Here is a 26853-nt window from a genome sequence, read left to right as displayed (position 1 = left end):
GAGTGGCTCCCATGGATGTACATGCAGTGGAACAGGGTAGAGGGGGCTGCTTGCACAGATGATGGAGTGGGGTAGAGAGGATCTGCCAATGCACTGTTGTGGTCTGTGTGGGGCACAGCTCCCATCCTCTTAGAAGTTGATCAGCCATGAGTTAGACTTAGAGGAACAATATAGCAGTTCCCTTCCAAAATCAATCAGCAGGTCCTATTCATCACAGAACAGTGGTGTATGTGTGCATATTTACACTTCTCCATCTTACACCCAAAAAGCAACTCCCATAACTCAGTTATTTAAGAGATACTAATAAACACATGAATGCAACTTTCATGTAGTACCCAGTACAAGACAGTGGCGTCTACATGGTGGAGTATATTCATGCACAAACTCACCCCCCCCCACTTCTTGGATCTGTCATGTCATGTGAAATATATGCAGATAGTTCCCATGGTTTGACATTATTTATTTTGTCCCACAATAACATAGCAGAGTTCAAAGTTATTTTATAAAGAAAAAGTAGATGAGGAGGTAGCAAACTATGCGTTAAAAATGCAGACAAGATAACTAAAATAAAGGCAGCAGGACATGAAACTGACAAACAGTAGCTGTCAAAATAGAGGACTGGTAAGGTATACTGGAGAAATATGGTGCTGCAGAAAGCCAGTTCTAGAAGTTTGGTAGCACAGCCCATGTGAACATTGCATCCTGACAAAGGCTGGGTGCCAGTTGGCACCATGCCACATTCGTATGCTTCAGCCAAGTTAACCACTTGCATGCTGTGCACTTTCTGGGCTTGGTTTCTGTTTGATGCCACTCACAAATCTGATATCTCAGCAGATGACAGATGTCTTTACAGGCATTGTCTAAACATTTAACAAGGGTGGGTACCAGATTAACCCTTTTCCTTGTTAAATTCAAACAAAGCAGTAAGTGATATTTTGGGGTGTATCTAGACAAGTTCCTGTGTCTGGAAGCACCACCACAAGCATACCCACCTACTTCCTCCCACTTCACACATGCTAAATCCCAGCCATAAAGCAATGCAGTGTCTTTAGAGCAGTGCTGAGTATTTGCCAGTCACCTGAGGTAGAGTCCGAGGACCACAGTGCCTCGTTTCCGGGATTTAACAAAATTGGGTGGGGTATAAGTCATAGCAGCAGTATTGGATGCAGCCTGGTGGAACTCATTGCTACATGATATTATTGGGCATTTATACACATACTTTTTTTCCCGGGACGAGCAGGAGATCTGCCGCTTCAGAGCAGACTTGATTAATCCATATGCGAGCTGAGGTAAACCGCACTGCACTGCACGCATTCTATAAATAGCAAAATGTGCATCAGTGCGCAGAAAATAGCAATGGTGCACTTTTGAAATAAAGCACCTCCAAGGTGTTTTAGTTCAAAAGTGCATCGCCGCCATTTTCTCAGCGCTGATGTGCATTTCACCACTTATACAACTGCGTGCATTGCAGCACTGGGTGCTTTTCAGAGCGCCCGCGCTGCAACACATATATGTGTAAAAATGCTCATTGAGATCAAAAGGTTAGTAGGATTCAAAGAGACTGCACTTTTATACAAATAGCAAAAATATTAAGTTTTAAGTATTTTTAAATGTGTTTCTAAAAGGACTACAACCCTAATACTTCATGGCCTGATGCAACATCTAAATAATAGAGATAATTTAAACATTCCTGTTAGGCGTGTTATCCCATATCTTCCTGCTTCACGGTTTTGTGTGCCTTTCTTTGAAGCAACTGGTATTGGCTACTGTTGAAGACAGAACACTGAGTAGATGGACCACTGCTCTACTTCGGTTTTGCAACTGCTGTATTATTATAGTTGGGTGGATTGCCCAGTCTGCATTTTGTGCTTCATTCTCTGGTATCCAACTTGTCTGGAAGCTGTACAGCTTTACAAGTAGAGTTGTGGACAAGTAGAGTTTGCATTATGTTTTTTTGGCAAACATCACTTCCATCAATGATTGATTAAAACTGCTTTAGGCACTAGCACGCCTCAAAGGACGCCTTGCTATGAGTGTCCTGCCAGCTGGCCTGAGGCTGGCTTTTTGGCACCAAGGACCATCTGGGGAGATGATCTAATCCGGCACCAGCTGAGCTCTGGTCACAAGGAATGTTCCATTGTTCAACTGACTGTCTGAGCAACTAACTGAGATGGACACCACTCAGAGCAGCAAGTAATGTTATGACAAGACTGTAGGGCTTAAGGTGAATTCAGTACAAGACCCAAGAGGATAGTGACAGACTTTATCCAGGGCAAAAACTGTCTCTGGTAGATAAAAGAGCCTGACTAGTGTTAAGACATTGAACCTGGGGTATTTAAACAGGTTGTAGTCCACCACTTTTTTCAGCAGCAGTTCAGATTTCTAATGCAGATGCAGTCAAGCTAGGTGATACAGCTGACTATAGTTGGCAACAGATTTTTTTTTTTTTTTTTTTTACCCTGTTCACACCCAAATGTACCTATAGCTTGTCACGAGCTCTGATAGAAATTGCAGTGTGAACATGGCCTTGTATATACTCTGGAAAAGACACAGCACAAGAAAGATAATTCTGAGCTTCTTTGGTGTCCAGCACTGAAAGGGTATTGAAAATGAACTTTAAGTAAGAAGGTTGGCTGTACGTGCGCCACGAATGGCATATTGTTCACCAAGTTTGCTTGATTTGGAACTTAAACTAATTCAGGCAAACCATCTGTGAGGGAGACTCACAGTGTCACATTTTAGTTTTAAGGGTAACTTAACTAACTTGAGGTAGGAGGGAGAAACTGCTCACTATTAACCAGTCTAAGTTTTAAGGTGTGTGTGTGTGATGGGAGAGGTCAGAGGGAAAGAAGCCATGGCACCATAGAAAGAAGCCATGGCACCATAGCATGTCTTAGCATGCCTAGAATGAAAGATCAACCCAGTAAAAGCTGCCAGCCTGCAATTTCTGGGTTGGAACATACTCCAGACCTGCTATTGTTAATACTCCGGAATGTTTCAGCTATGTTTGCAGTCACAAACTCATGATGGAAAGCCACTCTAATTCTCTAGCCAGTGATTTATAAATTACTTAGGTTTATAGTGTTCTTTCCCCACCTCCACCCCATTTGTCTGGTGTAGGCTGATTTAGATCTTGATTCTTTATTTTTCATATTGTATACCATGTGGAACTGTGCTTTGTTTTGTTTTCTTTTTTAACCTGTGTGTGGCTTATTTTCCAGAGCTACTTCTACAATGATGACACTTTTAACTTTAACTACGCCCAAGCCAAAGCTGCCACTGGCAATTTCAGTGAGGGTGAGGAGGTATGTCTGTTGGCTTAAACAATGGGAATGTTTCCTACATGCCCCTCCTCCATACAAATATTGCTCTCACTCTGGTTGGGATCCTGCAGGTTGTGTGGAACCTGAGCTCCAAGAATTGAGAAGTATATCTTGCTCTCAATTAACAGGTTTCAGAAGAAGTAGCTCACTTCAGAAGAAGTGCATCACAGGAGCACTCCCAGCTATTTCTAATTGATCAGAGAATAACCCCTTGATCATGGTTTCTGTACCCTGTCTGGGATTCCAGGCAGCCTTATTGTTCAGGCAGAGCAAAGTCTGTTGAGTGAAAGAGACTGGATAACTGAATGTTCACTTAGGGGTTTGTGATATGTGAGAGGAGAAAAAAAACAAAAAATGTTTCCACAGCATCCAGGTAGGCTTGAGGAGTTTTGCTTCTTCCTATGCACAGCATGTTTTGTGCATTGGAAGTTGAAATACACACAGAGTAATAACTGCTCTGAAGAATGAAGTGAGACTTCTCAAAAGCAGTAAAGATCAGAAAATTGGAGTGGGAGGTAGGACAAGAAACCCAGCATGTGATTGTTATTTTAAGTCAGATGGTTTTGATAAAAGTATTTTTTTAACAGTCTTCTGATATTTGAACACCTTAGATTTCTGGGGCAATATGATGAGAGGTTTGGGTGAAGGACAGGAAGAGTTCATTTCTTATTTCTGTGATTGGAATTAGGGCTTCTCCAAAAACCTGCCCAAGACTGATAGGCAAAAAGGGTATGTGTTACAGTCCTGTCAGCTCAATTTAGTTGGTTTAATACAATTGAAAAACCCCTCTTAACATTTGTGAAAATTCAAGCTAACAGGTTTGAAGTCATATTAGGAGGCCACTTATGGTCTCTGGCAGTGGTACTCAACCTTTTTTCCCAGTGGGCCAGATGGACAGTGTCTGGTCGAACTGTGGGCTCCATGGTGGTTCCAATCTAGTACCTGGGGCTGGCATGGCGGACATCATCCGACCATCGGAGTTGGGCAGGGGGCAGCCCAATCTGAGCCCAGCACCGCAGAGGGGAAAGGGGCCTTCACCTAGCTCCGCAGTGGGGAGTGGGGTAGGGATGTGAGCCTACCACGGGGTGAAAAGGGCATGGCTCAGTCCCAACCTGGCCCTGTGGGGGAAGGGGACATGGCTTGGGCCTGACCCAGGCTTGCAGGAGAAAAGGGGACATGGCTTGAGGAGAAGAAGGGGCATGGCCTGGCCCAAACCAGCCCCACTGGAGAAAAGAGATGTGACCCAGCCACATGGAGGGAAGAGGGCATGGCCCAGCCCTGCGTGAGGGAAGAAGACCCAGTTTGGTTCTGACTGGGTTCACATATTAATGGCCACTGCTCCCTGCTGCCAAATTTCCCAACCTGTGGGGAACCCCCCAGGCCAGATGCGATGGCTCTATAGGCTGCATTTGGCCCGCAGGCCAGAAGTTGAACTAAATGATTGCACTCTTAAATATACTGCATCTGGGTTGCAGAAACACCAAAGACTTATAAAATTAACCTTGAATAATGGGTCCTCCTACTCTAATCTGTATTTTTACAAACTATGCTGACTGGATTTGCATTATATAGATGACAATTTTGGAGCTGCTTATAAATTTAAGTAAGCCTATTGGTACTGTTTTGGTGTCTGGTGCTCTGTGACTGTGGCCACACATCCATATAAGGATTACCCTCTTCAGTAGTTCATTAATTTATTAAATGTCTCCAGAAGTAACCCTCTGTGTAACATAATTTTTCAAAAAGAGTCGCCCCTCCGGGCATAAGGGACCAATCTGCGGGGTGAAATGCTACTCATAGCAATAATGCTCCATTCTGAATTAGAGCATTAGCAATGTTTAAACAATAAAAACCATTTGATTGATTGACAAAACATTCTTTTCCAGTAAGTGTTTTATAATTATGGGCAGAATAACCTGTGTACATGGAGAAAGGGTTTTGATTTTTTGCCAGCATCCCCAGTAAAGAATGGGTATTTGTATCTTTTTTGCTGAGTGAAGCCACAGAAGATTTAAGAACACAAGACCACTTTTACCTCCTTCTGACTGTCAAATGCAGTAATGAGTCAAATGCAGTAATGAGTCTGTCTTCATAATAAATTGTAAAAGGTAGTATTTTGACCCAGAGCCTCTCTAAAACTGATGGCTTAAGGGCTGTTATTGCTGCTCCAGAAACTTCAGGTCTGTTTCATACAGTAAGTGATAGAGGGAATGGAAGAGATCATCATTACTGTGAGGCCTCTTCTGGTATTTTAGAAGGATGCTAATTTCATTGCTTGCACTACTTGCTAAACAGTTGCATTCCTAGTTGTTTTTCCCATAGCCCCATCATCCTTTATGCTCTGCTTGTTGTATATCAACACCCACTGGCAGTTGTTCAAGCAAAGCCACACCCTCCCCATAGTTTGGCATTGTAAAGCTGCAGAAATCCCACGATAAGCATAGTACTGTTTCAGTTCTCCACCTGCCTGACACAGAAATACTCCTGTACATTGCAGTTTTATACTCCCAATTCTTCCTATCAAGCTGCTTTTTGTCTGGCGTAAACCTTGGCTGTGTATTGTGGTGAGGCAGATCTAGTTTCTCTATATTGCAGAGTGCACATGCACGCATACACACACACTCCTAATTACTTTTTCCCCCCCACAGGTGTTCCTGTTGATCCAGAATGAGAAGATAAAGAATGATTATGTTTACCTTAGCTGGCTAGCTCGCTGCTGTGAGTCACTTTACTCTCAAAATTGCTAGATACAGATCCCCCTTTTTGCATCGGTCTTGCCAATCTGCTCATTCTATGTTGTGGGTGGATCTAGTGCTCCACAAAAGTGAAGAGAAAAGTGCCTTGACTGTGATCAGCTACAGTGTGGCCAATTTACTGCACAAGCAGTGCATCTGGCTGATTTTTGAGATAGCTATATTTCAGTGTTGACCCCAGCATAATTCTATCAATGTACTGTACCTCCTTCCTGAGCTGTAGGGATATTCTCTTGTCAGTCCACAACAATCTGAACAGAGATTACCAATCTTAATAGTTTGTAGTTAATTTTTGCCCCAATGTAGTAGCACAAATGTTTCCTTTTCAGTTTTTACAATATCCTGCCAATCGAGGATATATCTACACTGCATTCAGTCTGATGGTTGCTTGCCAGTATTGCTTACATGGCTTTTAATCAGTTGGAAATCACACAGTTGGTAGTACCTTTCTGTAGGCCAATTCAAATCTGGAGATTTTTCTCAAGTTAGCCATTTCCTTCAACAACACCCTTAACTTCCTGAGCAGCAACCATTAGAAAGTAGTCTGTGCTGAAGATAGATCATCAGCATATATGATGTGACCTTCTAAAATAGGTCACTTGGAGCCTGCCACATCACATCACACATGCGCAGCTAACCCCTTTCTCTAACCCTGCTTTGGGATTCCAGAATTTCTTTCCCAAGCCATAAAACTAGAATGTTTGTTTATTGTCAGTTTTGTTTTTTGAAGTTTGTCCCTGGAAATTATTAAGGTTTCAACCTGATAAAAGATCTCTTGGGTTCAGAAGGAGATTATAATGGTGATTTGGGAGGTAGTGTTCTTCCTTTTTTAATTATGTAGTAAAGAAGTTATTTGACATTGGTGCTAGGGATGTTGTAACTGCTCAGAATACTTCCTTTTAGATAAAAGTTTAAAACTAAGATACTTTGGTCATTAAAAGATCTCACAGCACTTGCATAAGAGTAGTTAAGTATTGTTGGGTATATTAGGTAAATGCTGTCTTGGTAATTGTTTTCTCCATACTAAATTCATACGTGTGGAAGTTGAGTTGCTAAATTATTATCTGTCTGTCTTTAAAATGCACTGGTAAACAACTGTTGCATTTCATTACAGAGAAGGCTGCTTTCAGGGATAGGTGTAGTGATCCCTTTATTTGCCAAACATGCAAATTGCTTTAGGATCTTTCTGGTTGAAAGGCCCCATATAAGTATTATAGCATACTCATTTTGAGTATGAACAAGTATTGAGTTGTAGACATGTCTACCTTAAACTATTTGCAAAGGGCCAAAGATGCTGGTAGTGCAGCTTTTTAGGTGCATTACAGAGTCAGCTCTTTTGCTGATTTATATAGATCTTACCCTAAAAAAGGTAAAAACTCATTATATTTCATCTCCCAGCATAGTACTGTCTTTCTGTATATACACAGCTTACTAGTTGTTAAAGAACTATAAATGCATTGTTTTTTCATGCAGAGAACTGTGGTTTGTTAGGTTTTCAGTGACTGGATATCAGGTCATCATATAAGACATGTCTCTCCTCTGTAGTGTGCGCTACTACTAGAGCTAATGAAACAAATATCTTGCTTCCTGCTCTGCAGAAAACGTCCGATAAACACCTATTCTGATGACCATTATCACCTCCCGTACTGCACTTACTTCTGCAGTATTATACCATATGGACAGGTCTTCCTGATTTCTCACTGTCTCTGGCTGGCAAGTAGATTATGCTCAGAAATATGATAATGTTATGTAATCTTTAACTTAACTGAGCATTTTACTTATCAATAGAGGTAGTTTGTGCAGAGAAACTACTTTTGAGTATCTTTTCAATGCGCTTCAGAAGATTTACATTGGTATCTCCAGTTAACATAGGCAATAATTGTTGCTTCTCTTGACTTCTGTGCCAGTAATGCCAAGAACGCAGAAAACTCCCCTATGTTAATGGCCAGTGTTCAGAAAGGTCTACCCCTCTCTTCCAAGTTCTAGCTCAAATTCAAGAAACTATCTGGCTCCACTGATATATAGTTATGTCTGAAATTAACAGGCCAACTTTTTAATTAAATACAAAGAGCAGATTTTTTAGCTTCAGAAGATCAACTTTTAGAATTTTGTCTCCCAAAGTATTGGGAAAATCTCCTTACTGGAATTCAAGTATACTTCCATTCAGGAGCTTGTATGACTAATTGTGTTTATACTATTGAGGTTTTAGGTAAAAGCCTACCTTTTGTTATATAAGCAGGGTTAAATAACTGCAAGATTTTGAGGGTTATTGAAAGAAATTTGCCACTGGAAGCATGGTGATAAGAGTCTTGCCTACACTTTGCATTCCTTTGGGCTATAGAACCATACAAATTAATGTTTACAATCAAATGGACACTGGGCATTGAGGACTTCAGTCTTGTGTCCTTCTGTTAAATTTTTGTGAATGTGAAAATGGACAATATTGACTCTTACAGTTTTGAATACATCCAGAAATAAGAGGATGCCACAGTCCAATGCCACACATTAAATACTTTCTTGAGTATAAACATTCTCCACACTCTAACTAATTATCTCTAAAAGCCCTAAGACTTTATGGAATCATAGAAAATTAGGGTTGGAAGGGACCTCAGGAGTTCATCTAGGATGGAGGTCATTTGTGGATGGTACCTTTATGACTATACCAAAGCTTAAGAAACTGTAAGTGAATTTCAGTTGCTTAATACATTTTAGTACTATGCTACAAGTAACAGAATACATATGGCAAACTGGATACAAACTCTTTTCAGTCTTTATGACAACAGACATGTCCTTCCAAGACAGCTGAAAGATTTTCAACAAGTTTTTATTACTTAAAGGATATGAAGATTATTTTACTTGGTTTTGCTAAGACACCTGATTACATTCAGTCAAAGCTCGACTTGATGTTAAAATGCACTTCATATGCTTGAGACTGTTTCATTGGCTGAGAATGCTATTACAAGCACTGTTTGTTCTTTGCTGAAGGAAGATAAGTGCTAACAAGAAACATTTGTAATGTTTCTTCATTGTTGGAGTATCTAAGTTGGAAGGATAGTGAAGCAAGATACAGCTATTTTTTCACAAAATTTAAACTTTTAAGGCCTTCCTTACTACTGTTGCCATTTCCTAATTTTCAGATGTGTATTGCAAGCCTTCTCTGTATCTTCCAGCCTAATTAGTACTCTGTTGATATACTATAATGTAAATCTGAGATGTTATTTCCATCCCTGCTTCTTGGAATCCTTTTACACATTTGGCATTTCCTTTTCCTGTGGGTAGTATTTCATATGAAGTAGACCAGTGGAGTAATCTGTCACATGGTTTTCCAGAATAGAAGAATCAGTGATCCATTGTAGCCTAATTAGTACTCTGTTGATATAATGTAAATCTGAGATGTTATGAAATTGCATCATTTGCAGGTCTAGCCTTATAATTGTCACTGGTGGGGCTGACAAATTTGCTCTTTATTCTATGGCAGTATTTTTCAACCTTTTTTTCATATGTGAACCCCTAAAAATTTTTGAATGGAGGTGCAAACCCCTTTGGAAATTGTGAATGGTGGTGTTGGACCCCTTTAAATTGTAAGTGTGGGTATTTACATGCTTTTGATTGATCATAGTAATGTTTGTGGACCTCTTAGATATAGTCTGTAGACTCTTAGGGGTTCACAGACCACAGGTTGAAAACCACTGTTCTGTGGTGTTTGGTATGAATGGGAGATTTTGGTAGACTGAGGTGCAAAGGTTCCAGACATTTACTTCAGCTGTTATTGGGCAGTATTTCTTTGCCTTTTCAACTTCCTGTTCTCATTGCAGATATCATGAACAAGAAACCTCGACTAGCATGGGAACTCTACCTGAAGATGGAAAATTCAGGAGCATCCTTCAGTCTCTTGCAGCTTATTGCAAATGATTGCTACAAAGTAAGTTGTTTGAATTCTGCTGCATCCCACTCAGAGGCCTCTTTTACAGTAGGCTCTCATTCTTAATATTGCCCACCACTGTCTGAACTAATGAAGCTCCAGTGATGCTGGTAGACTGAGAAGGATTTATCAGCATTTTAACCAGGGTATCTTTTGGGCGGGCGATTACACTAATTAAAGCTCTTGCAATTGTTTTGTACTAGTGCTAACATTAGGGCTAATCACCATTTCTGCCACTGAAAGAGCTATTACTACTAGTAGCAACAGAAAGAAGTTTTAAGAAAAAAGTTCCAGAGGAGATTTGAAGCTCTTTCTAGCAATTCTTCCCTTTCTGTTTGAGACTTAGAATGTCAGCACTGATGCTTTGGATGGTTTTTCTTCCTCAACCCCATTCCCCCCGCAACCTTGAGAGTACATACAATGAATAATTTGATGAAATCACTTGGAATAGAGTACTAGGATTTTTCCAGAATGTATTAGTGTTGGATGTTAAAAAAATCATCAATAATTGCCTTGTAAATGATATAGCTATGTAGTCTTGTAAACTGGCCTTGTACAGACATTCAGTTTCTCCTGGGAGAGTCACTGCTCTCCCAGGAGAAACCACAAGAGTACAGATGTTCAGGCTTTTTCTCTGAGGTTTCAAATGGCTGCTCCAGGAGAAAAATAACTTGGGGAACAACCAGAGTTAAATTACTCCTGGGAGAGTTTCTCCTGGGAGAGCAAATGTCTGTACCTGCTTTGGCTTCTCTCAGATCATGGTCCTCTAGCATCCCTCTTGCCACCTCTCAGGGAGACAGCATATTGCTTGCTGGACTCTGCTGCTCCAGCAGGGAGCAGAGCAAGCCCCCTTAGCAATCCCCACAGTTGTCACAGGGAAACACAGGTTGACCATGGCCAGTCTGGGTCAGCCAATCAGGGCTGCCCTATGCACTACTGCCATCTGTTGCCAGGCTGACTAAGGGAGCCTGCAGAGCATGCTGAGATGTCTGAACAGCACCTGCCCAACTTTCCCCCTAGCTCTACAGTGTCATCATCACTGCAAGTTCTGCACACTTCAGGGCCTCAGCATTCAAATATCTGTATACCTAGCTCTGGGTAAGTTTCTTTACTAAGTTAACAAACCTGGGAGAATTTTCCCAGGTTAAATACTTCTGGCATATTTCATAGATGTCATAGATATTTGGGCTGGAAGGGACCCCAGAGGATCATCGAGGCCAGCCCCCTGCCCATCGAGTCCAGTGCCCTGCCTGGGCAGGAAAGAGCGCTCAGCCAGATGCCCCCAGCCAGATGCCCCTCCAGCCTTCTCTTAAAGACCCTTGAGGTGGGAGAAAGCACCACCTCCCTTGGGAGCCCAGTCCAAATTTTGTTCACCCTTACTGTGAAGAAGTTTTTCCTGATATTCAGCCTAAATTTGCTCTCTGTCAGTTTGTGACCATTGTTCCTTGTTACCCCAAGAGGCGCCCTGGTGGAGAGAGCATCTCTGATCCCTTGTTGCATCCCCATAATGAATTTGTAGGCGGCCACAAAATACCCTCTCAGCCTTCTCTTGCGGAGGCTGAAGAGGTCCAAGTCCCTCAGTCTCTCCTCGTAGGGCCTTGCCTGCAGGCCCCTGACCATACGAGTGGGCTCCTCTGGACCCTCTTGACTCTATCCACGTCCTTCTTCAAGTACGGCACCCAAAACTGGATTCAATACTCCTAAAACGACCCAATACTCCTAGTTATAATGTATAGCTCATTTTAGCACTGAAATTTGCCATTGTGTATATCTGCCAGGTTTTAAACAACTGAGGAATTTTAAGTGTAGGTTTCCTAAATGTACACATACATCTTTTTTATATGTAGAGCAATTCTGAGATTCTGAAAGAAGTTTAGGTGACAATAGAGGATTTCCTCTTCAAAGAAATAATGCAACCAGATGGAGGAAGTACTCTATTCCCTCAAGGATCTGAGGACAACTAGGTCTGTTGGTATCCATACTATACCATCCTTCCACAAGCTCCTTTAGATAGCTGTCTCAACAAAGGCTAAGAATGTTGTGATCAACCAGAATGCTCATCCAGAAAGCTTCCTTATACCAAAGGTGTCAGTCATCCTCCTTTTCTATCAGTACCAGGGTTCCTCCTAGAAGCGTGGCAAGTGTCAAGATCCATGACAAGTCTAACCCAAAACTGAACTTGAAAAGTCACCTCTTACCCTTCCTTTGGGCATAGACAGAAGTTACAGCTGAGAAAAAGATACTAGACATTGTTGCCTGCAGCTATCCCAGTCACTTTCATTCTTTGTCCTTCCCCTGACCTTCTTCAGGGTGCTATCTTCCTAAAGCCTGTTAAAGAAAGAAGTGGCCTCACTTACAATTGTTGTTGTTGCTGTTATTAACTTAAAGAAAGCATAGAAGTGTGACATGACAATGTGGAGGGAAAATATTCTATTCCTGATATTTCTTTATGCCCAAGAGAATATAGGGGATTTTATCCTATCTTAAATCTGAGGAGACTGAACAAATGCATACTAATTCTACCAGAGTGAGATCTTAACTTCCAATAACTCTTACTTTAGTTATTATCGAACACGGAGAGATCATAAGTGGCTGCTACAGTCTAGACTTACCTTAAATATTCCAGGCAGGAACTGTCTTTTTGTTCTATATTTGTACATGCAACATTGGGGCCTTAGTGCTACAAACCACCATTCTGGTAATCTGTCATTGGGGGACGTTTCTGCTAGACCCATTTTGTCAAGAACAAGGTCACATTTTCAGACTTTTATTCCAGAGGCTGTTTGAGTTGAGAATCATTACCAGATGTCTGTCTTCTGTGGTGGAATCAAGGCCTTTTGAACATCTCACCAATTTCTCTAAACTTCTGGGTGATTGCCAAAGCCAGATGAAACTGAATCATATTCATCTTCATAGCTCTCTACCACCTGAAGTAGTTTTGGCTGACAAGCTTGTTGCAAATGTCCACATAAGCACTGATCAAGCCCAGGCCAACTAGAACTTTTATGTCAAAGCCTGGAACCCAAAACGCTTCACTTGATGGACTGGATGCTGACTGGTTAAGCCTCAGGGGAAAGGGATTCTCTTTAAGTTCAAGATACCCCGATACAGAATATTTAACCTACAGCAGGGGTAGGCAAAATACTAATTATAATTCAAAGTCCTGATTAAGATAATACTTATTTTCCGAATCTCAATGCAATCTACTTGAAACTGGAATGTACCTCTTGCGGTTCTGAGCAGTTTGGAAGAGCAGGAAAAAGTATGCTGTTTGCATAACTGTAACACCAGAAAAATAGCATCAGAATTTTGGATCTCTTTCTTTTTAGACAGTCATATGTGTCTGAGATTTATGGTGCTTTCTTTTCCTACACAGATGGGCCAGTTTTATTATTCAGCCCAGGCCTTTGATGTCCTGGAGAGACAGGACCCTAACCCTGAATACTGGGAAGGAAAGAGAGGTGCCTGTGTGGGCATCTTCCAAATGATCTTAGCTGGCCGAGAACCCAAGTACGTACTCTTATTTTGTGTGAAATTCTCACCTAGTCTTCCTTGTCTAACTAGCAGTAAGCCAGAATTGCATTAAGAGCTGCTTTTATGAAAAGGAATGGATAACTCTACCTTCTCCAACTCGTTTACCTTTTAAAAGAGACGAGTGCTGCCCCAGTGGTTGTGTACTCAAAGGGCATTTCTGTTGTCTTTCTTCTAATCTAATGGGTACAGGAGATGTGGTGAAGGATGACCTACTGACTTATCTGTTAAGTTAAGTAGATCTTTTCTTAACCCCGCCCCCCCCTTTCCCCCCCGCCCAGATGCAAGCCACTTCAGACTGCAGATATATTTATTGGATATCTCTAGCTAGACAAGGCTAAGCTTTGTCAGTAGTCAATGGGAGCAGTCTAAAATAGGGAGGCCATTTGAAATGTGAGTTTAAAAACGTTTCAAAACATAGTGCTTCTGCTCTGGAACACACAGGGAGCCCTTACTGCACTTTCTGACCAGAGCACTTTGGAATTCCTATAGCTGCACGCTACAGCAAGCTCTCCAGACGCTGGGGTGTTACAAGATGCATACATCACCTATGTCTCTGCTTCCACTCTTTCTCCCTCCTACAGGAGCCAAGCAGACTCTTGGTTAGGGCACCATTGCTCCCTGCACTCCAGCGCTGTGGTTTCTGGAATTCGGAACACCTGGGCTCTAGCACTTGGGGTATCCCAAGCACTGGGACTCCTGGCTTCAGGTTACAGGGAACAACAGTGCCTCAAGTGCTGGCATCCCCAAGGAGCACCTCAAGTCCCATGAGCCCATGTGTGCAAGGAATGCAGGGAGATGGAGGGAGAGGGGTGGCTGAGGGAGTGGGGCAGCAGCAGCCAGGGTGCTGGGAGAGGGTGTGAAGGCAATCACTGTATGAAGGATCCACAACCTGTAGAGATGTACAGTGGTATAAAACAATAACAAATAGTACCAGCTCCCTTCGGGTACTGTTTTGTCATGCTTGGGAGCAATTTATCTCACGTGTTCATCTATATGGTAGCTTTTTGAAACATTTCAAATGCTATGACTATCCATACCCTAAGGAAAATACAGGGGTTCATCAGAGAGTGATGCTTCTGCAAGCAGTCCTTTTCTTTCTGAGTAATAATAAATGCGCCATACTTCACATGGTCAGACAGACACTTGGCATAATTACCTTTTAAGCCCTGAGGCAGTGCTCCTGCATTAAATGTACATGTTGCTATTCTTTATATGTTGTCTTTTCAGATGGCATGAAAAACTGAGGCTGTAACTACTTGCTGAGTTTTGTGGCCTTTTTCTATAGCAGTTGTTATTTTTAATTTTTATATTCTGACCAGGCTCCAGCCTGAATAATTACATGTTGCTCACTTAAAATTTCCCCTCCTTGTTATAACTAAACACATTATTCTTTCTAGGCCTAAACCATTGTCTAGCTTTACTGTGTGTTGTTTATCAGCTGTTCCTCCTCTTCAGTGGTAGGGAAGGGGACCTTTATTTCTAGAGTCTCATGTTTTTGTGTCCTTCAGGATATTAAAAAGCATAGAAATGCCAGGTAGTTTTCTTTTGGGGTCAGCCGTATTGATCTGGGGCTATATGACAGACAGTCTTTTGGTCTGAGTTGGTATCTTTTATTAGACCAACTTGCTTGGAGGTGGGTTGATGTTTCTAGTAAGCTTTCGGATAACATGGTATCCTTTTTCAAGCTAAGTGGAGTGCAGAAGGGGTTGACTCTTCTGTGTATGCTGGGGAATCTGTTGTTAGTCTGTGCAAGTGGATGTGTTAGTTGAACTGCTCTGAAGGCAATCATACTGTCCACATGGCGGGGGGGGGAGGAAAAAAATTTCTTGTGGATTATGGTATGGGTACCCAGTATGGTTGGGGTTTAAGCGGACTGTAGTGAGGAAGATAGCTCATGTCTCTGTTCAGTCCATGATTTTTCGTGTCCAGAGTGGTGATGAAGTTGAGTTCGTGGGCACACTCTTTAGAAATGTCAGGTGTTATTTAGTAAAAGTGACCCTCACTCTCTTTTACATCTTTGCCCTTCATTTACCCAGAGAAACCCTACGCAAAGTCCTGCATCTCCTAAGGAGCACTGGTAACCCCCAGGTAGAGTACATCATCCGCATCATGAAGAAGTGGGCCAAGGACAACAGAGTCCCTGTCTAGACCAGCACTACCAAATACTGAGTCAGTTATCATTTTTTTGTGTATGGCTGGAAGGTGTGGATCCTGACCTATCATTTACAATGTTAAACACAATGACCTAACTATAGGATTGAGTAAGAAGAGTACAGAAATAAGATTGCAAAAAATTCCATAAATAATTTAATACTGAAGATTGATTCTTGGAAGGAAAAGGTTTGAAGTCTGTTTCCTTTCTACCACAATCCCAATGGTAGTTTTTCTGTATCAATGCCTGTTTCTAGTTCAGCGCCTGTCAGATTTTGTTTTATACTGCTGTTCCAGCTTTCACAGCTCGGACTATTCCTTGGATGTAACCCAGACTCCCTTGCATCAGCTTCAACACATGCAGTGTGGCAATTAGTCCAGTGTTTTGTTTTTAAAATAGGTCTTTGCTCTTCAGAGAAGAATCGTTTGTAAAATGACTGAGCAAATGTGCTTCAGTAGAAGACTGGACATGGCAAAAGAAAGAAGGATTATGGTATCTTAGCAGTGATCGGCTTCCCATTGACAGCTGATTTTTTGTTTGAACAAAACACAACGCAATTTACTGTACCACATGCATTTCTGTATAGATTCTGGTAACTAATAACTTATTCATCTTCCATTTCTGTCTAAAAAACTTTGTTATCCCTTGCCTGCTGTAGTCAGAATATTTCTGAATGTGAGAATCAATCAGCCAGAAGTGCAGGACCCCAATATCGCTTCTTATTTTAAGAACAGTCACAAAGTTTAGAGGACTTCAAGAGCATGAGGTGGTGTTTAACAGAGCTGTTCAGTCTTGCTTTAACCCTGATCCTCCATGCACTTACATATTGGTATCTTCACTACTCATATAAGTGAAGTTATGTATATGTTAACACGATCCTTTCATCAGTCACTACCCTCATCATCACTATATCGTGATTTTAGCTGACAGTTTGCTCTGCAAATACTCTCCTGTTCCTGAAGGAGAACGCTTCACAGAATATATAACTTAATCCTGGAGGAGAGCAAGGGGTTGTGACAGAGAAGTGCATTATAGGGTATATAGTAAGCAACACCTGTACCATATTTGTAAAGGACAATTATTTTATTTATTATGTATTTTTGTACCTTGTGAAAAAATACTTTATTGTAAATTGTACTCTCTGCTAATACCTTGATTAAAGTTTATACTTGGATTTATAATTTGGCTTCTTGTTTGGTTGTGTTTACCTCATCATGACCAGGCAGTTGGATGCAAATTCATTTAATTGTGGAGGATGATAGGTTTGCAATTGGTCATGAAATGCTGATTCATTAATCAGTCAAAGATGAACTCAGTTAAAGGAACCTCATCTATGAACTGTTCAGTGGCCTTTGCTGTTAGATACTGAAATAAAGATGGTTCAGGTAATCTTTCCACTTGTAAGTAGTTTTGGTTTTGTTATCATACTCCAGCAGAGATGATGAATTCTCCTCAGGCTATAAAGAAGAAAGACTTCTAATTCATGGTAGAAGATTACCACATTTCTCAATGCTGGAGTTCACAACTTTTAAGTTACCTTTTGTTATCTTACTGCAGCATGTCTGACTGTTCTGACAAGAACTTCCATGTGTACCATCAGTCATGTAGCTGTCAATAGCTTGGTACATTGTAGGCTGCTTGCTTCTATGTGGAAAAATCCAGAAATTTAGATCCCTCATACTAGTAACAAGAAATAAGTTCTTAAATCCTGCCAATGACATCAGTATGGAAACAAGGCTGCTGTGATGTATGATACTCAGTCAGAAAGTAATACCTCCTAATTTTTCTGTTCTAAGTGAGGCACAAACAGCCCGTGAGAATTTTTTTGTCCAAATGTTTGAACCTCCACTTGAAACAGAAACATTGTATGACAGAGACCTGTCTGAGGTGCTGTTTCTGCATGTCAATGCTTGCCCACACCCCAGAGGCAATCTCATCAGTTGGATACACCGTGCAGCCCCATCCTCTATACAGCCTAGACATGACACCCTCTAATTACCATCTTTGGGTGCCTTTGAAGGACAAATTTTAAAAGTGATATTTATGGGATGATAGCCAAACCATGGAGACTATGCAACAAGGACTTTTACAATGGATATGTGCCCTTGTTCACTGGTGGGAAAAGGCCATTGATGGAGAGGGAGATTATGATGCACAATAGCTGTATGTTCAGTGATTTCATACAATTTTTTCATAGAAGTTTAATATTTTTTTCAGTAATATTTGGCTAAGAAAAATATAGGACATTACTTTCTAACTGACCCTTGTTTAAAGAACACTAAAATGCTTTAGTTGAAAGCAGCTGCAAAATGCTTTCCATTTGTAAGAGGTCTTTTTGTTTTCCTTCCCAGATTAATTAATTTGGAAACAGATTGGAATGGATGCTGTGAGCCTTGGTTTCAAGCTGGAGAAAAATCAATATGGTGACTGTGACAGATATTAAATGCAACTATTTCATTCACTGAAGTATAATCAGACAGAAAGATGAAGAGCCTCCAGATCCATTGCAAATTGCTTTACATGTTAAAAGTAACTCTTTTGCAAAAAGTCTTACATCTCTAAAGGCACATAGACAAAGTCATAGGCTAATTTTAAATATTATGTTTTGGTAACCCTAAGTCATTCCTAAATGTCATGTTTTAGTAATATCTTAGCTGGTTGTAACTAACCATCTAGAGTTTATGCATGACCAGCTAAGCTGTTTTGATGCCTGCTTTTGTTTACAGCAGTTGCTAAGTAGTAGGGGTGTGTGAAGCAGACCCTGTTTGATTTGGATTTGGATTCAGCCTGAATCGGGGACAATGATTCGATTTGTTTATTTGGATCACGGTTCCTGATGCAATTTGGCCGAATCTGAAGATTCAATGCTGATTCGGAGAATCAGCGATTTGGACATAGACACAGCTTTAAAAGTATTTTCTACATACCTAGAGGTACCAGTGTGGCCTGTGAACGCTGCGATGCTGGGGCGCATGGGGTGTCCCACAGGAGTGCAAGGGCCCTCCATGTGCTTGGCAGTGAACCTGGAAGTGAACCGGAAGTACTTATGGTCCACTCCCAGGTCTACCCGGCAGTGCACAGGGGGGCCCCCCGATGCCCCCCCAGCTCAGCAATCTGCTGCGGGGGGACCCTGGGTGCACCCCCAGACCCAGGAGGCACCAGTCACCTAGCCGGGGGAACATGGGGGGGCTCCCCAGCAGACACGGAAGTGGACCAGAAGTGCTTCTGGTCCACTTCCAGGTCTGCTGCCAAGCGCGCTGGGGACACTCCTGTGTTTCTGTGGGACACTCCATATGCCCCAGCATCGCAGTGTTCACGAGCCGCCTGCTACCTAGAGGTATGTGGAAAAAACATTTAAAGCTGTGTCTATGTCCGAATCGCTGCTTCTTTCCGAATTGACTCAGAGGGTTCTGATTCAATTTGGAGAGATTAAATTGTCCTCAGATTCAGAGATTTGGCCACTGAATCGAGCCGAATCGAATCAGGGACCGAAGCTTCGCACAGCCATACTAAGTAGTTTTTAGTATGTTATTAGTGTTACTTAACATCGCTTCTAATATAGTTCATTTCTCTAGTATAGATTAGACCTCCAAAATTAAAGACAAGATGAATTTGGGGAGGGTTGTACACCTTTGCTTTATATAATGTATTTGTGTTCATAATTTGCATTACTGTAGCACCTAGAGCTTTCATCCTTGACCAGCACCAGAGCTTGAAAGGATTATTTTGGAAACTCATATGGTTTTTGTTTTATCTTTTCAATTCTAAATATTACAAATATCTTCCCTGATTTAGCTTGAGATCTTATTAGAGAAGCAAAGATGTAGAGCAGGAGCTTAGTTCCTAATTAAAGGGAAGTTGAGGTTGAATCCTTTTCAAGAATTTCTACGACTATTTATCTGGGTTAAATTAACAAAAAAACAACCTTCTTTCTGCCTAGACCCACTCAGCTATTCTGGCAGTCCAGAAAATAGATTGACAAATGTATCCAGAAGAGAAGCCACCATGTTTTTGGGAAGGAAAGAGCTAAGGGGAAACGGGAGAAGATAAAGAAAGAGAGGACTTTCCCTTCAAAGGCTACAAGAAGGTTCCAAGGAAAGTGTTAAGCTTGACCAGAATCTGAACCACTCCAGAAATGCAGCACTATTCCCTAACTCATTGGGCATGTCTACACGTGCACTTTAATATGCAGTAGACTATTACTATGCATTAAAGCATCACGTAAAAAAAAATTATGCTAATGTGCGGTAAAATAGTCTACTGCTGTTTTTTAAGCATCACTAAAAAAGGATGCAAATGTACTACTGCGCATTAGCACAGCCTAATGCGCAGTAATTTAATACCTCACACTGGAAGCACTAAATTTAATGTGCATTAGAAAAGGTGCATTAATGCACATGTAGATGCGCCTATTGTGAACTGTAAAGGCAGTAACAATTGGCATCAGGGAACCTACCAGAGAAAGGGGTAGAGATGCACCTCAGACTAAATTATAGACGCACAAGGCTTCATGAGCCAGAGCTCACTTTATCAGATGCTAGGAAAAGAGTGGAGCGGGCTATCAAATTGAGAGGGTGATCTGAATAGAAAAGACGGGAGGGAGGGAGGGAAGGGAGAATGGGGGAAAGGTGGGGGAGAGCAGTGCTAAGATTAGCAAAGAAGCAATAAAACCCATACAGACAAAGGGGTCACAAAACCTAATCCAAGCGTGATAAGATTCCACAGTCCCTCTACTTAACACAGTCCAGTCCATGGATGATTTCTTACTCTGCAATTGTATGTTCAAATCTGTTTTAAAGTTTCACTGTACTGTATAAGAACAGCTACTCTGAGGTCAGCAATGGAATGTGCAGGAAGGATAAATTGTTCTGCCGCAGGATTGTGTGTGTGTTTGGACTTGATGTCAGATCAGTGCAGCCCATTCTTTCACATAGGGATCACCCCATCTGGCCAATATAGATGACAGAGAGGCACTGTGAAGTTTCAGTTAGTCTGTAAGGTGGATATCTACCCTGCAGTCTGCCTGATTTCAGACTAACATGGCTGACTACCTCTCTGCTCAGAGAAAAGTGTGTCACAATCCCCAGAATAGGGAACTTTTTTTTTTTTTTTTTAATTTAGAATGAAATGCAGACTTCCACTGCAGCTCAAGGGGAAAATGTGTCTCCCACTGACGTAGATGAGAAGTCTTCCCAAAGGTCAACAGAGTACACAACCTCCAATTAATAACTACAAGTTTAGCCAGTTATTCAGAATCACAGGGCACTTTTATACAAACTAGTTACTGCAAGGCAATTGGAGGCATGGATTTACTGTCAGCTACTCTGGGGTACTTGCCTGGTACATGCTCTTGCTCCATGTCAGACAAAAGCTAAACCTGCCACTGAGGGGTAAACTACTTTGCATTAGATAAAGCATATCTTCAAGGAAGGCTTTCAGTGTTGATCTGAAGACAAATGATGGAAAATCCACCTCTTGGTAATTTGTATCAGTGGCTAGTTATCTTCACTTATAAATAGGTATCTGGTTCGAATTTGCATTTGTCTGGCTTCAGCTTTCAGTCATTAGCTTTTGCTGTGTCTTTTCCTTCTACATTACAGCCCCAAAGGACTTTTCCCCCCTTGTGAATGTACTTTATTTACTATAAGCAAGTCATCTCTGAATTAAACAGATTTAAGTTTTTGAAATCTCTCTACAAGGTGCTTTTCCAGCCCTTGAATATTTTAAGTGGTTCTTTCCTCATCTTCCCTAATTTTTCAACATCCTTTCTAATATGTGGATACCAGAACTGGATGTAGTAATCCAATCTCTCTAAAGCTGTTATACAGAGGTAAAACTACCCCATCGGTAATACTCACTTTTTCCCTTATCATTCATCCAAAGACTGCACTAGCCCCTTTGACCACAGCATCATGCTATAAGTTGTTGGGAACTGCATATTCCCTATATGTAGATCCTTTTCAAAATAATTGTATTCTTGAATAGTTCCTTAAGTACAGCTTGTATTCTTTGCTCTGGGAGCTCTGGCAATTAATGCTGTTCCCCTTATCTCACCACCAAATTCTGGACCCATGGGTAGACTTGTGGGTCAGATACAGTCAATGGGCTGTATCTTGGTCACCCCAATTTCCTACTTTATTGAATCTGTGTCTTCTACAAATTTTATTACCAGTGATGTCTATATTTTCTTCCACATCATTGATGGAAAATGTCAAATCAGGTTTGGGTTTACTACCAAAGTGAATGGAACCCCACTATACACTTTTACATGAGGATGAGGGTGATGAGTCCCCAGTGACTAATAAAATTAAAAAATGAAGTTAGCCAAATCTTATTAACAGTGCTTTATTATTTCTGCGAAGTGCTATTTTTAAACAGACTGTTTTTTCTAAGTCAAGCACTTTTAAACAGCATCTAAGCCACTACTTTTCAATTAAACTTGTCTCATAAATAAATTAAATCAGACCTGGTTTACAAGTCTTAGCCTTTTAATTCTTCAGCAACTGCATTCTGTATCATCCCAATGAGACTACTGGAATTTATACTTCTTAGCCATTGTTTCAGGCTGTCTTCAAACTCAGGAAGACATTACTATATTGGTTATATTTGGAAAGTCTTACTCAAAACCAGAAGAGTTAGAAACTTCTCAATTGTGCAAAAATCTTAGGCTTTTATTTTAAATCCAAATATGCCATGCAGGACATACAAGTAGGTTAGGTGTCTAACATCTGTGATCAATGAGACAATTACTAAATTTCTATAAATCATTTTAAGTCATAAACTGCATTAACCTTTTATAACCTTTTCATAGAAATAATTCTGTATTCACTAAGCGTTGTAGGTTAAGGAAAGATCTAGTGTATTCCACACATACTCGTGATCCCTGTTTTGTATACTGCTGGGCTTAGTGGCTTCTTAATATATTGACATTTTCTCCAAGACCAGCAGTGCTGTAAAAATATCTTGACATACCTGTATAGTGATTTTCTACTCATAGGAAATCCAGGTCTTGAGCTATTTTGGCTGAAAATATTCAGAAAATATATGCAAGAGTTCATGGGTAACAATTTACTACATTTAATTCAAGACTTTTTTCTCCCCATTCAATGACCGGGGGTGGGGTGGAGGTGGGGGTGGCAGGCTGTTTGCCCTCTTCTCCCTGCCCCACAACCACCTGTATCCCTGCCACTGCTTTCCCACTGTAACAGTAGGAGGGGGCAGAGAGGGAGGAACAAATCTGAAGACAACCATCGAATAATTTAGATTCTATACATGGGAAACTATAACAGTTATAATTTTTCCATGTATAGAATCTAATTATTGGGGGGCAGGAGGGAGGGCGAGTCATCTGAAATTTGAAGTTGTCTTGAATTTGGAATATGGTGTTTTGTGTGCCAATCAAACATACCTGAAAATAGGAGAAAAGATCTGATGTGGTCTCAGAACTGCACTTCCATGTATCCATCCAGGAATTATGTTATATTGTCAGAATCCTCAATATGGTCAATATTCTGTGGACTAAATATGCCCAATGCAAAGCGACTGTTGCAAACAGATCTTATTCCATGCAGAAAAGAACTACAGCTGTTACGTAAATATGAAAGGTATCTCTGCTTTTATGCACGCAATGTAAAGTAGATAGCTTTAACATTATTTCTTGAACTACCACCACACTAAAGCAAACTTCAGGAAAATATTGTTACCAAAACTGTCAAACTCAGTCTTTAATTTTGTGTTTCATTCATATCATTGTTGATTATCATGCCATTTGCCTGTAAAATGTCTCTTCTTTCTAATACAACTCTTTTATCTGATTCATTCCCTAGTCATAAATGTTAAACTTGAGTCATCGCTGAATAAATAGAGAGTGAGGCTGGTTATCATAGTCATGTAAAGTAAAGATAGAAAAGCTCTATTAAATCATGCACTGATTAATCTTGAAGGCATGTATGTACAAGTTTTCCTACTTAACAGTATCCACTCATTTTGGGGTATATTCTGTGATGCATCAATATTGCATTTGTTTTAATGAGCACACCATATTTCCTGTATTCTTTCTCCTTTGTGCCCACGACCATTTTCTTTTCTACATTTTCTGTTTCATCTCCATTTCCTTTGGTTCCTCCAATCCAATTGCTCTAGCTGGCTTGTCCAACTTCACAGGAGTATTGCACTGAAGTTGTATTTGTTTCAAAAGTATGTTGTGATCTGCACATAAAAGTCTGCAAATAAGCTTGTCTTAAATCATTCCTTTCATCATGCCAATGTGAACCCCTTAAAATGGTAAGTAATTATTTGGGAATAGTCCTATTGACTTAAATCTATCTACTCATGTAATTGTTTAGGAGTGCCGAGTAAGGGGTTCATCATCTGGTTCTGGGTGCTTACACCTTTCAAGTAGTAGTAGCAATTGTAGTTACCCTCCATTCTCCTTGTTTAACTTAGCTATGCATAAAGTATTTACTTTTTGCAAGTAAGAGAGCTTTGTTTACCTAATGCACATGCTTTGAGGAGTTGCAATCATGATGGGAAAGGAAATAGACAATACAGAAAAGTGACACATTTTTTAAACAGCAATTTTACAATTTACAACCTTGTTTTCTGACATCTGAGTAGCCATATTATGGCTTGGGTTCAGTGATCATTGCAAACTAGATCTAAGAATTTCTTCTGAAGGTTCTTAAAAATACTTATTGGGGGCTGGGTATTAGGGAGGAGTTCAGTTACTTTCTACTTGGTTATTTCAATTATTTGTGTGGGAAAACATTTTTCACAAGTAAAGTAATTTTTTTCAGTTGCTATTTTAATAATCTGGTAAATCAAAGCAGCTTTGTTTTGAAACTTCAGGCTTGGCATGTAGATTGTTCCAAATGATGAATATGTGCTTTGCAGTCTTGAAGGAAATTTGGTTTGGAAATAAAATTATGAAGGCATGAAAATTCTGATGCATAATATTCTCCTTTCTGTTCTGTCTTTAAGCATGCATGAAAATTAAGATATAAGCAACTGTTTCTGTAATCATTCTTTGCAGCCTGTGATAATACTTAGTTCTTCATCTAAGTAATTCAAAGCATTTTACAAAGCCCTGAGGGGAAAAAAAGGCATTGGAAGCATTGTTCAATAGGTTGGTAAGTGAGGTGTAAAATAGTTGACTCATTTTTTCCTAAAAAGAAGAAGTTATTAGAGAAGTGGGTAAGACACAGCAGTTAAATACTAGTTCCCAACTCAATTTGTTTTCTCAGTGCTCAGCAACCCAGTTTGGGTCAGAGGTAGACAGGCAGGTACCAGGACCCAGTTACCATGGGCAGAGTAACCGCAGATGGTGCCAGGGGAAGCCCCATGTGCAAGGGCTGGATCAAATGGGTCGGGGGGCCAACCTGTCCTAGCAAGCTGTTGTGTATTTACAAATCTTTGGGTCTCGTATAGGCAATTTACATATATTTAAATAAACCAGTCCTTAATCAGAATGAACATTGCTCAACAGGATTCCTGACAATAGCTTTTAACTTGTTACCTGTAGAAGTAATTGTGTACAAGCGAATTTGTGTCTAGTCACTTTTGGGACTTAATTAAGTACTGGATGCCAGTGAAAGAGAACTGAAGAGAAAACTGCAAGCTGATTAATGAGTAAGCCTCCTCTGCCCAGAATGGGAACAGATTCTTTTTTGTTTTAAAAGCATGGCAGGGTTTTGCCTGGTCCACGTCTGCCTACAGACTGTTTCTTGTAGCACAAATGTATTTTTTCTACACCAGTGTAGCATGCAGGCCTTGCTTAGCTCACCAGACCACACTACTGCCTCTGCAGTCAGAAGTTCTCAGTTCAAGCTTTTGCTGAGAGAGATTCTTTATAAGTAAGGATAATCCTTCCTATTCATGCTACAAATAGGTGTGGCTGCTTAAAACAAAACTGTGATTCATATTTATAGTTCCTCCCCAAGTTACTAATGGAAGAAAGAATTAAAGCAGCAAACAAGCCTCACTATGCATAATAAAACATAAATCACAATGGCTATTTTAGATTATCTCCATATGTGCTGGCCTGATGGGACAGTTTTTTCTGTCAGAGACAGGTATCCTATGTAAACAAATATCCTTAAGGAAATCATGAAAATAAGAAAGAATAGCACATCAAGCCAAACTCCAGGGAACATCATTCTTCCTGTCCCTGTGAAATAACTAGGTGATTCTAAATTGCAAAATGAGCAAATATGATTCTCATAACACATAGCACAATGGAGAGCCACCCATTAGAGGCAGCTCAGCTGAAGTTTTAGGTGCATGATGGGTGGTTATAATCAGCATATTCCAGGCAAGCGCTCTTCAGTACTGTATGGGTTCCTCCAGCAGCTTGCCCACTTACTGATTTCTGCTTTCTTTCTCTCTGTTTACAGTTTAACTATTTTTTCTCTTCTTTTTAGGTTACTGGAGACTTCTCAACAGAATCTTTTCTGTATTTTCTTCTGTGTACTTCTTGATTTCCTTCCTTGGAAGCACACAACCTGTGCATTAATTAGCAGGCTTGTTTCATGCCTCCAGCACAGTTCAGACTTGGAAAAAAATCCTTTCCTTTTCTCCTATGGAGAGTTCAGGTTTTCTGAAATGTACCTACATGTAGCAGAACTAGACACTTCCTGCTCAATAGCATTTGCTTCTACCTCCCTGCTGTCCTGGTGCTGTACTACACTACCTTCCCCTGATTTTAGCAAAATGGAATAGGCAGCAGCTCAACTAAGTCATGTGTGCAGTGGTTCTCAACCTTTTTTGTACCAAGACCTGTTCGTAAATACCAAGGGCCAGTCCTGACCCAGTGCCCTCCCTCTTGATCCAATGCTCCCCCGCCCCTTCCAGGGTGTGGATATGTTGTGGGGGGGAGGGTGTCTGTGGGACATGGGGAGCCCCAGGCAGCCCCTTGCAGGCTGGAGATCTGCCAGCCTGTAAGGGAAAAGCCAGTTTGCCACATTTTTCTCCTTTAAAACGAGAATACATTTTTAAAGTTTGTTGATCCATGTTTGCTGGGTTTTTGGTTGTAGCCGTGTTGGTCTTTTCCTCTTCGCCTTTTTGTCCCCCGTTTTCTTCCCCTTCCCTCCCCTGCTTTACCTTGTTTTCCTACTTCTACCCTTTTATATTTTCACTGACATCCTGTCATACTTTTAGCTTCTCCCATTCCTG

At 40.8% G+C, this 26853-nt stretch overlaps 2 protein-coding genes across 4 annotated transcripts in view; both read left to right on the top strand.

Moving 5' to 3' along the window:
- Positions 1-16865, top strand: part of TTC26 (tetratricopeptide repeat domain 26) — a 57877-nt gene extending 41012 nt beyond the window's left edge. For 2 of the 3 annotated variants that reach the window (XM_025204818.1, XM_025204817.1), the window contains 5 exons: positions 3222-3305; positions 5972-6041; positions 9892-9998; positions 13375-13508; positions 15569-16865. In XM_025204818.1, coding sequence (XP_025060603.1) covers positions 3222-3305; positions 5972-6041; positions 9892-9998; positions 13375-13508; positions 15569-15680 — 507 coding nt within the window. In that variant the 3' untranslated portion in view covers positions 15681-16865. The remainder of the gene's footprint in view (positions 1-3221; positions 3306-5971; positions 6042-9891; positions 9999-13374; positions 13509-15568) is intronic. The other variant, XM_025204816.1, reaches the window with a different exon arrangement.
- Positions 16866-23208: 6343 nt separating this feature from the next.
- UBN2 (ubinuclein 2) overlaps positions 23209-26853 on the top strand; it is a 54843-nt gene continuing 51198 nt past the window's right edge. Inside the window, exons 1-2 of the mRNA XM_025204796.1 lie at positions 23209-23288; positions 26103-26134. Of these exons, the coding sequence (XP_025060581.1) occupies positions 23209-23288; positions 26103-26134 (112 nt within the window). The remainder of the gene's footprint in view (positions 23289-26102; positions 26135-26853) is intronic.

This window comes from Alligator sinensis, unplaced genomic scaffold (genome assembly GCF_000455745.1).
Source record: "Alligator sinensis unplaced genomic scaffold, ASM45574v1 scaffold166_1, whole genome shotgun sequence".
NCBI classification, from domain to species: domain Eukaryota; kingdom Metazoa; phylum Chordata; order Crocodylia; family Alligatoridae; genus Alligator; species Alligator sinensis.
The sequence above is the reverse complement of the archived record's forward strand: the minus strand, read 5'-3'. Positions and strand labels throughout refer to the sequence as shown.